Source organism: Gobio gobio (genome assembly GCF_949357685.1).
Source record: "Gobio gobio genome assembly, chromosome: 18".
Classification (NCBI taxonomy): Eukaryota; Metazoa; Chordata; class Actinopteri; order Cypriniformes; family Gobionidae; genus Gobio; species Gobio gobio.
In genome coordinates, this window is record NC_137111.1 from 27,415,388 (window position 1) to 27,428,945 (window position 13,558).

The 13,558-nt window shown below is 35.5% G+C and overlaps 1 protein-coding gene across 1 annotated transcript in view; it reads right to left on the bottom strand.

Annotated features, from left to right (window-relative positions):
• Positions 1–13,558, bottom strand: part of spock2 (SPARC (osteonectin), cwcv and kazal like domains proteoglycan 2) — a 40,964-nt gene that overhangs the window by 16,215 nt on the left and 11,191 nt on the right. The window contains exons 2-3 of the mRNA XM_079843386.1: positions 7,785–7,830; positions 820–934 (exon numbers count right to left, since the gene is read on the bottom strand). Of these exons, the coding sequence (XP_079699512.1) occupies positions 820–934; positions 7,785–7,830 (161 nt within the window). The remainder of the gene's footprint in view (positions 1–819; positions 935–7,784; positions 7,831–13,558) is intronic.

Here is a 13,558-nt window from a genome sequence, read left to right on the forward strand (position 1 = left end):
TCATCATTTACTCACCCTCAAGTTGTTCCAAACCTGTATACATTTCTTTGTTCTGCTGTACACAAAGGAAGATATTTGGAATAATGTTTGTAACTAAGCAGATCTCGGCCTCCGTTGACAACCATACACACAGAGAAAAAGGGTGTCAAAACTGTACCTTCAGGGGTACAACAGCTTGTCGCTGGGGCAGTACCCTTAAAAGGACATACTCCTAAAAGGTGCATATTAGTACCTTAGAATACAAATACATACCTTAAGGCTTAAGGTAGTATGAACCTTTTTGTGGTAAAAAAAGGTACAAAAACACCCTTTTAAGGGTACTGCCCCAGCGACAAGCTGCTGTACCCCTGAAGGTAGAATTTTGACACCCTTTTACTTTGTGTGTAGTAGTGGGGAAAAAATACTATGGTAATCAATGGGGGCTGAGATCTGCTTGGTTACAAACATTTTTCCAAATATCTTCCTTTGTGAACAGCAGAACAAAGAAATGTATACAGGTTTGGAACAACTTGATGGTGAGCGAATGATAACAGCATTTTCATTTTTGGGTGAACCATCCCTTTAATACTTCTTTTTGAACAGCAATATTATGCACTCAATTCTGGTTGACTGTCCAATCATCTGTACCCTAAAGGCTCAGAAATTTGATTCTTCATGATATGAAGTTCTGAGTAATGAAGCTAGATTGGACAGTTGCATTCTGCACAGTGCCTTGGCATGTCACCAAGCTTTGATTGATACTCTCAAACAACAAACACTATTGTGTCATGTATTATTGTTATGTGCATGAAGAGAGAATCCTGTAGCTGAAAGGTTTACCTGTGCTCCAGCTTCTTGCGGTTGACGCACACAGCACGCTGGTAGCCCTGGGCGACACACACCTTATGTCGGCTGCATTTCACCTTCTGGCAGGGATCTTTAGTGGTGTCCACATCTGCAAGGGACGAGAGATGGACCCCAATAATCTGCTATGTAGTCCGTTTTATTGTCAGATCCTTCTTGAGATTTTAATATTACATTGTTTCAATAAATGCTATTAACTATATATTTAATTCCAATAATACATATAATATTTAAATGATTTATATTGAATTTCTTAATTTACTTTTGCTTATAAGTATAGTGTTTAAAAAAATACATATTTTACATAGGCCTATTTTATTACATGCTGCCACAACAACCTGAACATAAAAAAGCAGCAGGAAAAAGATAATCTCTATCTCAACAAACCCTCTGCAATTCCACCATGAATCCCTAGTCAAGCCCTTATTTATTACATCCCTTGTCATTGAATTTTTCCTTTGGTGTAAATCAGAATCAGAATCAGAATCAGAATCTGAATCAGAATGTGCTTTATTGCCAGGTATGTTTACACATATTAGGAATTTGTTCTGTCACTACAACAAATGCCTAGTATGTGTAAACATTCCTGGCAATAAAGCTCACTCTGATTCTGATTCTGATTTACACCAAAGGAAAAATACAATGACAAGCTTCCTTTGATTTAGGATGGAGAATGATGCACAAGAAAAACAGTGAATCAAAAATTAGAATCACTCAAATTCAAAAGCACCTGCCCATCCACAAAACTCTCTATGCTACAGCAGCTTTACCTTTATTTTTTTACATCCTATACCTTATCTTACTAAATATAATATTACAACCAACATCATAATCCTGACTGCCTCAGAAACAATAGTTCAAGACTGATAGATTATTGCAATCCATACACAAAAGCACAAGGTTGATCAGCAAGCCTCACTTTATCACAAAAGGCTCAAGCAGATTAAAGAGAACACAAGAATGATAAGGTTGCTATAGCAACAGTCCAACTTCAGAGTGAGGACTGATTAGCTGCTCATATCAGTAAAAAAAAAAAAAAAAAAAACAGTTCTCTCTGTCTATCCATTATCAACATTCTCTTCGTCATTAAATATTTCTTATGAGCAGAGGCCCAGTGAGCTTGTCCCTATAAATCATATTATGAAGGCCTCCATGTGTAAGCGATGCCAAATCCGGCTTAGAGAGCCGAGGAATCTCATCCAGTCACCACCGCATCGTCTCTCTCATCCTTTGTTTACACACAGGGCCGCATTTAATGTGATCATTACAATCGCAGAGTGGAAGTAAGGAGCTACTGACTCAGTATCAAGCCCAGCCAGTGCCTGAGCTAATGCAGCTAATATACATCAGCAGCCAGAGCCACTTAACACTGAGCATATCAGATCAACTTGCGAGGAAAGGTTCACAGAGGTAAGGACGCGATACTCGCTGTGTACACAGGAAAAAGAAAATGCAACTCACGCTGATAAATAAAACATGCACGCAGATTAAATAAAGACATCTCCATTTCTTTTTAATGAACTGAAGCTTTGTATCCACTTGATGGTCTATTAATTCGCATACATGATGGCTCAACAGACTGCTGAGGTGCTCTTTTCACAGGTACACACACTGGGAACATGAACTGAACTAAAAGAAAACATCTGCTTATGATAAATCTGTCCACATATACTGGCAACATTTGTTGACCTATTAATGCACATGCATTGTATAGAATGTGCCCAGCTTACAGTTGCAAGAAAAAGTATGTGAACCGCTTGCAGAATCTGTGAAAATGTGAATAATTTTAACTAAATAAGAGAGATCATACAAAATGTATGTTATTTTTTATTTAGTACTGTCCTGAATAAGATATTTTACTTTTTGTTTTTTTACATATAGTCCACAAGACAAAAAAAATAGCTGAATGTATTAAAATGAAAGTATTCAAAAGTTTACGAACCACTGATTCTTAATACTGTGTGTCGTTCCCTGGATGGTCCACAACTGTTTTTTTTTATTTATTTTTTTTTATTTTTTTTATTGTTGTTCTTGAGTCCCTTGTTTGTCTTGAGCAGTTAAACTGACCAATGTTCTTCTGAAAAATCCTCCAGATCCTTGCAAATTCTTCAGTTTTCCAGCATCTTTTGCATATTTTAACCCTTCCCAGCAGTGACTGTATGATCTTGAGATCCAACTTTTCACACTGAGGACGATTGAGAGACTCAAACACAACTACTAAAAAATGATTCAAGGTTGAAACATTCACTGATGCTCCAGAAGGAAACACGATGCATTAAGAGCCGGGGGGTGAAAACTTATTGAATTTGAAGATCAAGGTACCTTTCAATTTGTCTTCTGGGAAGCATGCAAGTATCTTCTGTTGCTTTCGAAGGGCAGTACTAAATGAAAAAAAAAAAAATTATATATATATATATATATATATATATATATATATATATATATATTTTTTTTTTTTTTTTTTTTTTTTAAACAAAATAAGAAAAATTTGGTCAAAAAATGTCATCCTGTTCAAAGGTTTTCACCCCCCGGCTCTTAATGCATCGTGTTTCCTTCTGGAGCATCAGTAAATGTTTCAACCTTTTTTAATAGTTTTGAGTCCCTCAATTGTCCTCAGTGTGAAAAGATGTATCTCAAAAATCATACAGTCACTGCTGGCCAGGGTTCAAATCATAGACCGTAAAAAAATATGGACGACGCGACTTCATTGATTTCCGCTGACCAGAGTTGAAGCTTTCGTAGGCCCGCACACGGCGTTGACATCTTGGGACAGAGTCTGCGCAGTAGTGATCTTACACAGTGATCTTAGCGATTATCAAAAGCCCGCCCACACTCTCACAGATACAGAACAATTCATTACGTTGGTGTATGTAACGGAGTTTGTTCGTTTGGGAAGAAGGAGGCGGGAACCGGCAAACCTTCAACAACTTTAATAAAATAAATGAACACCAAAATGAAAGTAAAAGCGGCAGCCCCTCACGGACGACTGCCGCGCACACACACATAACAAAACGTAAATAAAACACAATTTAAAATCCAGGCCTGGTCCTCTATCGTCCTTCACTTTCGTCGCTCCTCCTTTATACTCCCGCCACTCCTTCGTGAGACACGAGGCCGACGGCACGCAGCTGGCGCTCATCATCACTAGTGACCGCGGCCTCGTCCCACTCTCACGGTCCCTCAGCCTCGCTGCTCGCCACATTGTAATAAACAGTTATAGAAATGTAGAAATTAAAGCTAAAGCTCCAATCTCCTCCCAAAAATCCCTGTCTGTTAGTGCCTTAGTGACAACTTCACTCAGAGAAGCCGTCAATCTCAACTGTCAATCATGACGTCACACCCCCCCTTTTTATAGTATCAAATAACTAACTAAAACTAAACTTATTTAAAAAACGAACACTTGAAATGAAATCATCATGATAAAAACTGCCTAAAATGACAGAAACCATCTTTAGGAAACAATTATTTGAAGTGTAATTTAATTGTTTAGTGTGTCTCGCGTCCATTCTAATACATGGGTTTATGAGCTATACTGGGACCAAAGGGGACAATCGAGGCGCGGAGGCTTCAGTTTCTGAGAGGAGTGCTGCAGGCTTGGTTCAAATATGCAAAATATGCTGGAAAACTGAAGAATTTGCAGGACATGGAGGATTTTTTTAGAAGAACGTTGGGCAGTTTAACTGCTCAGGACAAACAAGGGACTCAAGATCAACCATCACAAAACAAAAACAGCCGTGGATCATCCAGGTAACGACACACAGCACTGAGAATCAATGGTTCATAAACTTTTGAATGGGTAATTTTAATAAATTCAGCACTTTTTTTGTCTTGTGGACTAAATGTAAATTACTTATTTTTACTTAAATGATCTTATCCAGGACAGTACTAAATAAAAAATAATGCATTTTGTATGATCCTTCTAATGTTGTTAAAATTATTCACATTTTCACAGATTCTGCAAGTGGTTCACATACTTTTTCTTGCAACTGTATATGAGATCATAACATCATACGGATGATTAGCGATAGATATGCAGGAAGATGTGTTGCCGTGAACATTTCACCTTGAGATAAAAACAGGATTAAAAAAAAGAAATACATAAACTGCCATTCAAAATTTTGGGATCCGTACGATTAATTAATAAATTAACCAATAAATGAATACTTTTATTTAGCAAGGATGCATAAATTGATCAAAATTAACAGACATTTAAAATGTTACAAAATATTTATATTTTAAATAAATGCTGTGCTTTCAAACTTCCAATTCATCAAAGAGTTCTGAAAAAAAAGGATTATGGTTTCCATGAAAATATTAAGCAGCACAACCGTTTTCAACATCGATAATACAAAAATTAATGTTTCTTGAGCACCAAATCAGCATATTAGAATGATTTCTGAAGGATCATGTGACACTGAAGCCTGGAGCAATGATGCTGAAAATTCAGCTGTGCCATCACAGGAATAAATCATATTTTAAAATATATTTAAATAATCAGGTATTTTAAATTGTAATAATATATCACAATATTATTCTTTCAAAAACATAAAAAAAATCTTACAGACCCCAAACTTTTGAACAGTAGTGTATGTGTAGTGCATGTGTGTGTGTGTGTGTGTGTGTGTGTGTGTGTGTGTGTGTGTGTGTGTGTGTGTGTGTGTGTGTGTGTGTGTGTGTGTGTGTGTGTGTGTGTGTGTGTGTGTGTGTGTGTGTGTGTGTGTGTGTGTGTGTGTGTGTGTGTGTGTGTGTGTGTGTGTGTGTGTGTGTGTGTGTGTGTGTGTGTGTAAAATATGGAAGGCTGTAAAGAAGATCATTTTGAATCAAAAAAGGCAAAAGAGGGTTTTTTCTATATAGTAAAAAATACACGTGTTTTGGAGAAAAACTATTATCACAATACATCATAGATTTGTCCTGAAGTTGTGTGACAACTGCTGTGTTGATAACTTGTAAAATGCAAATTTGTTCCTCATTAAAAAGGTAAGGACCAGTGCCACCTTCAAAGAAGCCAGTGTAAATAAGGCTCTTTGGGAATTTCGGCTGTCTGCCACCTGAAAGTCGAAACATGGAAAGCAGATGCTCATGAAATACCAGACTATAAATAAAATCTTACAAGGCCAATTAAATACAAACATAAAGTACTTTTTTTTTTTTTTTTACTATTCAACATTTCTTCTACACAGCAGATTTATCTAATATAATTCCTATCATTCCACAAAAAAGGTGTATTTTAACGGTCTTAAAACTGGTTGGCCAGAACCATCTCTTTCTTTTTACTTTTAAAATCCCTTCAGAACATCTTAATAAATGGCAGCTCTTTACAAAAACAAGAGATTGTGACACTATAAGATGAGTGAGTTGTTACTTGTTTTTCTTTTTTGAAAGAAAAAAGGATCTGAATTGGACGGATGCCTGCATTGGCTGCTTTTAAGTGGAAACATCATATTTCTTGGGGCATGGAGGGCTGGGACAAATCTCTTTTACCACTGCCTCATTATTTATCTCATAAAGGAGACAAAATGTGTTCAATGTGGTAAGATGAATAGGTTCTATTTAACCCATTTTAAAAATGATGATTATGAGTACTTGTGTGTACATTCTAAGAAAGGTCTGTAAAAATAGGGCACAATGTACTGTGCAATGTACAATGTATTTTTCACAGGTTATATTTTAGAGTTAAAGGAAATGTCTTAATAAGTTCTTTTTCAGGTTTTCAGATTTGTTTTATTACAGCACATGCCCCCCTTATAAATGTGATTTACACATTTAGTTGGATTTGGTTTGAAAGTGTTCAAATCAATAATAGCACAAATACGAACTCTTAAATATAATTTAGCATTTTATGTTGCTCTCTGACCTTTGACAAATGGATCTGACAATAATCCCTAATTGTCACAGAGAATGAGTTCAATTAATGAGTTTCAAACAAAAGATTTGAGGTGGGTGTAGTGACGGCTGAACAAGTAGCTTTAGTGCCAACTCAAAAAAATGGACCATCGGGTTCATGGACCTCTGTTCTTGGACATATGAAGCTTAAGTGGATTTGTGCATTGAAGGAACAAAGCCAGTGTCAGTCAGTGCTAAATCAAGCCTCCGGGGCTCTTACTGGGCATTCTGTGGAACTAGCAATTATCCATTAATTACATCCTGAGATATTTGCTAATGGACTCCTCCATTCTAAGGACTTCACTTTAAACTGAAAAATCTAGACATAATGCTCAAATGTGCCCGGACAGTCTCTCTACTCCAGCACAACGAGGAGATGACCTCATCTCTTGTGTAAGCAATTAATGTTTGGCAGCCTGGAAGAAAAGTAGGGCTGTCTGCTGTGACAAACATACGCAGACCACGGTCAAGACTAACCGCACCATTGAATAATAATTACAGTGCTTGCACAACACTGTTAGGGATTCGTTTTAAAACACCAAATATTACATTTCTGACCAAGGAGCTTAAAAAGCATTCTGAAATCAAACTCTAGACATTTCAAGATTCACAACTTCTAAAAAAAAATGTTGATTAATAATGTTTGAAAATCTAAAGTTTAAACTAGCTAAGTGTTCATTCTAACAGTGATGACATCATTGTAATATTTGCATACTGAATACACTTACTTATTGTACATCTATTTGCATACTGAATTGTGATTAGACTTCTCTCCTCAAATTATAGGCATGCTGAACTGTGAACAAGATGCATGCAGAGTATCATGCAAATGCAATCTTTATTTTCACAAAAACAAAACATAAAACTAGTATTAATTCCTCAATGAGTGCCATGAATCTAGCCTGAACATTTAATCTAATGTAAAATGAAGCTCCATTTCAAAATATCTAGGCCATTGTTTGGCGTCATGCGATTTGGGCACTTAATTTGAATGGCTAAAAGACCACTCCATAAAATGTAATAATATGATGCTATTAGTAATATTAAAGATGACTTACTTTCATTCGAGCCTTGATTTTCATCCCATGATCGGATGTAATCATCCTGACAAAAACAAAGAGGTAAAACAGTCAAATGTGCTGCATAGAATTAACTTCAAGCCTTTAGTCAAAAATAATACTTCTATCACTGTGCATCTATCATTAACCAAACTTAAACGTACAATACTAAGATGTTTTAATTGTGTAAAGCAGTGGGAAAGCACTAATGGAAAAAGGAGGGATGGAAAATTCTCAGAGATGAACAAGAAAAAAAATGTGAACGCTTGAATGAATCGTCAAGCAAAGATGCATAAGCAACTTAGACTGCATAAAAAGTAGGTTAGAGCTTTGATGGAGAATATTAGATTAAGCCATTTAAAAGAGACATCAAACACAAGCAAAGTCATGATACAGCACTACTGACCTCCACTTCCTGGTGAAATATGAGAAGGATGAATCAAAGACAAAAGAGAAGGAGACAGTTAGAGGAGAGCGATGCATCTCTGAGGAGCAACTATCAAGAAAAAAGACTGGCTCCAACTGCTAAAAAAAACATCTATTTGCTGTGATATTCTATGATATTCCCACATGTCCTTATAAAAGAGGCAGTTGCTTTTAAGATAATTATACACTTGGTGCGCATAACACTTTCAGCACCCTGACTAATAATAATAACAACCTTTTTTGTAAAGTTCACAAGCTTATTAGTGTCATCATCAGTCATTTATCTTTGCGGTAGTAGGCGTAAACAGGAGGTGAAATTGCATATTGATTGAATTGACTTTGTCAGCTAAAACGGCGCAATAAATAATTATTTTTCTGTAGCGAATGTTTAAATCACACGTCAAGGGGCAATACATATGCTTTATCACTCCTGAAGTGTAGAATATTAAAAAAATTTCATTAAAAAGACGTTACATTCCTCATAGGAATATATACCAACCACTTATGATAAGACACGTTATGGCTAAATCTATTTAAGACCTCAAGTAAAATGACAAATATCGAACTATTATTTTACTGAATATGTGCCTCATCAAAAAAAGAAAGACCAGTGGCTCAAACTTCACAGCTGCACTGCTTAACTGCAACATCATGGCGATTGGACAACCTTGTTATTGATTTCCTGGTATCTGCATAATTTAAGTCTGTTTCTGCTGCCTTGGCAAAGGAAATACTGTGTGGTGTACTGTCTGAGACATGAGATGTCCATAATCAGTAAACATCTAATGAACAAAGTGGTGAAACCTCATGAATATATTTTTTATCTTTAGTTTATGCAAATTGAAGGAACCACCCACCCAAACACAACTCTAAATTCTTTAGATATGCACTTTTGAGAGAAGAGAGTTGTACACTCAGTGAGTGTGAAGTATGTGGAAAATACTGTGTCACATCAATGTGTTCCCCATCGCTGAAAAGATGCAAGGATGAGTCAGCGCAGAGAAATATTGCCACAGCTAACAGAAATATTGCCACAACATATCATCATCATCATCATCATCTAATTTTATATGACCATCATCACAACACATCACCATCATCAAGATTTCTTAAAAGCTTAAAAAACTTGAGAACTCTTCTAGCTTAATAATAGAGTGCAACAGCGTGCCACTTTTTCAGCAACCTTGGTTCCAAAAGTATTTTTCCCATAGGGATTTGAAAAAAAAACTGTTTAATGTTGTTTATATGTCTATGCAGTGTTTTTAATATGCACATTCATAAGTCAACACTGAGTATTTGCTGAGTATTTTCTCCTTAAAATTGCAGTGAACCAAAGAAATCGCCGGTGTTTCTGGCATCACAAACTACCTTGTAACCAAGCATGGCAACATGTGGGCGGGCTTTAGCATATCATTAACTATGCTCTGAAGCAGGGGAGTCTCTAGAGAAGCCAGATTATCCTATTAAATTTAGTATATTTTTCTGTTAATATGAAAAATCGGGTATATATAGTAGGGCTGTCAAAAGATTAATCGCGATTAAACGCATCCAAAATAAAAGTTTGTGCTTACATAATATATGTGTGTGTACTCTGTTAATTATTATTTATATATAAATACACACACAAGCATGTATATACTGTATATTTAAGAAAAAAATATTATTTTTATATTTAAAACATTTATATTTATATATATTATAGATTATATAAATGTATATACAGTATATACATGCAAATATTTCTTAAATATATACATGAATGCGTGTGTATTTATATATAAATAATTTTGACAGCCCTAATATATAGCAATATAGCGGGGGAATTATGTGATGCATATTACAATGTTATGATGAACTATTATGGCTTTCTCCACTGACGTTCGAAGTTGTCCAAAGCGTTTCTAAGGATGCTGATTTTAAGAAGGCAGCTGTTTGACTCGGAGATGGTGAACGCGAACATGGTATGTGTAATATTAGCAACACATTATTATCTGTTTGATAACGTAGTCAAGCAAAAGGCTAATCATATTAATTACAGTTGAGTCCGATGTTTTAGAGAGCAATACATAAAACGCATTACCATTCTGATACATTGACTTGTATACCAGCATGTGTAATTCACTCTTCTTCTTATGAATGACTTGCCATTGTGCAGCATTTGCTACAGTAAAGTTGATTGAGGGGATGTCTGAGCTGGTGTGAGTGAGTGGAGGCGAGGCTAATTTGCATATTCATGTATACCAAATAACACAAGGGTTTAGGGTAACATTCAAGTTATTTTAAGGCATGAAGATTTTTTACAGGAAAAAAACATTTAAATGTGTAAATTTGGTGATCAAAGATGAGTTTTAAGGGGTAAAATTATTGACTTCAGAGGGACTTTAAGAGTTACAAGCCATGAACCAAATCAACCAGCTACAAACTTTATTTGAAGCAAAAAAGTATTCGAAAATTGGACAAAACTATTGCGAAAGAAATCTAAAACTATTGAAGATGCTCATTATATATAAACAATATATTTTAAGTTTATTGCCAAATATGCATACAAACATTTTAGTAGTTTTTTAAGTAATTTAAGTAGTTTGAGAGCAAAGAGCAAAGGTTATGCTGCATTATTTTCCTGTTTAACACTGTAAAGCTGCTTTGAAACAATCTACATTGTTAAAAGCGCTATATAAATAAACTTGACTTGACTTGACTTGACAAAGGGAAACTATCATTCGCAGTGCTTTATGGTAGTGTGTGTTCTTCTGTCGCGATTCTCTGATTGATGGATATTTCTCTGCAGAATCATGGGTAATGTTTTTCATCAGGAATTCCACTCTTAAATGTTATTATTTAAAAAAAATAATAAGTTGAAATAATGTGGACTGATGGCTTCAACAAAACCATATACATCTGATTAACAACTATCCCCTATAGAAAATGAATGGGATTTTTCATTCCAGATCCCGACTGTTGCACGCTATATGCAGAAACAACAAGCATCAGTGTAGGCTATTGTTTCACTATCAAATGAAAGAAGGGAAGAGTATACAGAGGGGGAAATTACATACTTTGTTTAACGAAGGTCATTAATATAATGAATCATCATACTAACAGCTCAAATGTCATCTAAAATGTGACCACAGGTGATTGTGGATTTGAAACCCCGACAATTTGTAATCTTTGAGAGCATAAAGACATTTTAGAGTCAACAGCACTTGAGACAATCTAGGAAGCAGTCATCCACAGAGATGAGCCTCTCCTGTATCCGGAGTCAGCTCATCTTTGGCCTGCCTTGAGTGAAGGCTGCCAGGACTATCCCTCAGAGAATCTTCGTCTCATCAAAAACACCCACAGAACGCATCAACCCCTCCTGTGTTGACTGACAGCTCTTTTATTCCTCAGATGTCTGAAATGTAATCGGGCATGTCTGAACATGCACTCTATAAATTCAGCTTCGATTTGGAGGCCCTGATAACACCTGTGTATGTTTATATGACATACAAGCATTTGACTGGCACTTGAGAAGAAGATAAAAAAGTGATACACACGTGCGTGTACGTGTGTGTGTTCAAGCAGCAGTTGGCGGGTGATCTGGATCTGTCTTTTTCACTCATACTTGACAGTTACATATCATACCATTGTGCTCCTCTGTTGCTACAGCTACGAAAACATCTGCGACAGTGACACAGCATAAAGGCATCAGGGAACATGAATCTAAGGTTGTGATGTTACAACCTTATAGGCTTTCTTCCACTGTCTGACTCTTAACCAGGTTTGTACTAAGTACTTCTATGCATATGATATGTTAAGTGTTTTCCCACAGAAAATTATTATAAAGAAAATGCTCAATTTAATATAACAATGATATTGGATGACCAAATTCAGTATACACCTAATAAGAATTGCAGAGGCAAGCAGATTAACCCAGAATCTAAATGCAACACAGTTTAAAGTTAAGCCTTTTCCCACAGAAACCATAATAAAGAAACCCCTTTACATGCAATTTAGTGCGTTACTCGTCTGATTGTCTATATAAAATGCATCATCAATAAGTTTGCTGAATTTTATGTTTTAATAACTCTGTCTTAATACATTTAAGCATTTTTCACATTAAGCATGTTGTCGCTCTGTTTTAACAGCGCAATATAGCATCCAAAACGATCCATATATACTGTAGTTTTTTCGCATATCTTTCTTGTTTTGAGAGGTAAATATTCATGCCTTGAAACTGACAGAAAATTGACAGGTCTGTGCTGTATTTCTCTGGATATTTTGCCATCCAGGGCTCTACACCAGTCATGCGACTGAAAAGGAATTGCTGTAGTGAATAACCCACTCCAACCTATAAACCTACCCATAACCATTTATTTCATCATACAAAAATATGTACAGTTATAAAGAAAAACATAACAGACAGTGTAATCACAACCTTTTATTTATTGCAAAAATGGCGGTACCAAAAGTAGTCCAAATGACAGTCGCAGTCCTCTCTGGCCATATTTAATAGTTTTGTATGAGGTACAGAGTAGAATTTAGGTTAATAATCGCTGAAAATCTCATCCCAATCAAAGCATTTCTCATTCAGATGCACATCTCCCAAAAAATGGCATATCATAATCTGTGACGAAGCAGACGAGAGCCAATAAGCGTTTGATATCACTGCCGTAAAATGTGCTGTAAAGCAAAAATTCATTTTATTAAGTATACTACTAGTAATGTTCAAGTCTATTTTAAGTATACTTTATGTAGTAAGTATACTAATATCAATGTGTACTGTAGTAAACTTGTAAGTGTACTATTTCAATACTGCTTGGGACTAAATTGGCCCACTTTGAGTATATAAAAGTATACATTTAAGTGTACTATAAGTGTAACAGTAGTAAACTTTAAATGCTCAACTAGGTTTCTCATTTGTCCTGATCTGTACTACAAGTGAACTTATAAGTATACTAGTAGTTTACTATTTTAATAGAAGTAGAACTTTTTTAGTTTATGAAAGTACACTTGGAAGTGTACTCTCAGTAAACTACAAGTATACTTGTAAGTTTTCTTTAAGTGGACATAACATTATACTTACAGTTTACTATTTATATATTATTTTTGCACTTTCCGTATACTACTATGTTCAAATGTAGATTTTTTTTATACTTGAACTATACCTTTAACTGTAAATTTTATTATAGCTTTGTGTATCCTTTTTTATCAACACTTGAATGTGGGTAAGTTTCATAAAGAAAGGCAACATTTTAAACAAAAAGTTGAGAAAATCTCATTTTATGTCAAAGACTACGCCTTGATCAGATTCAGAACGATGATCAAAACACAGATGGAGTCCATCAATACCTCCAAAGCTTCACAGT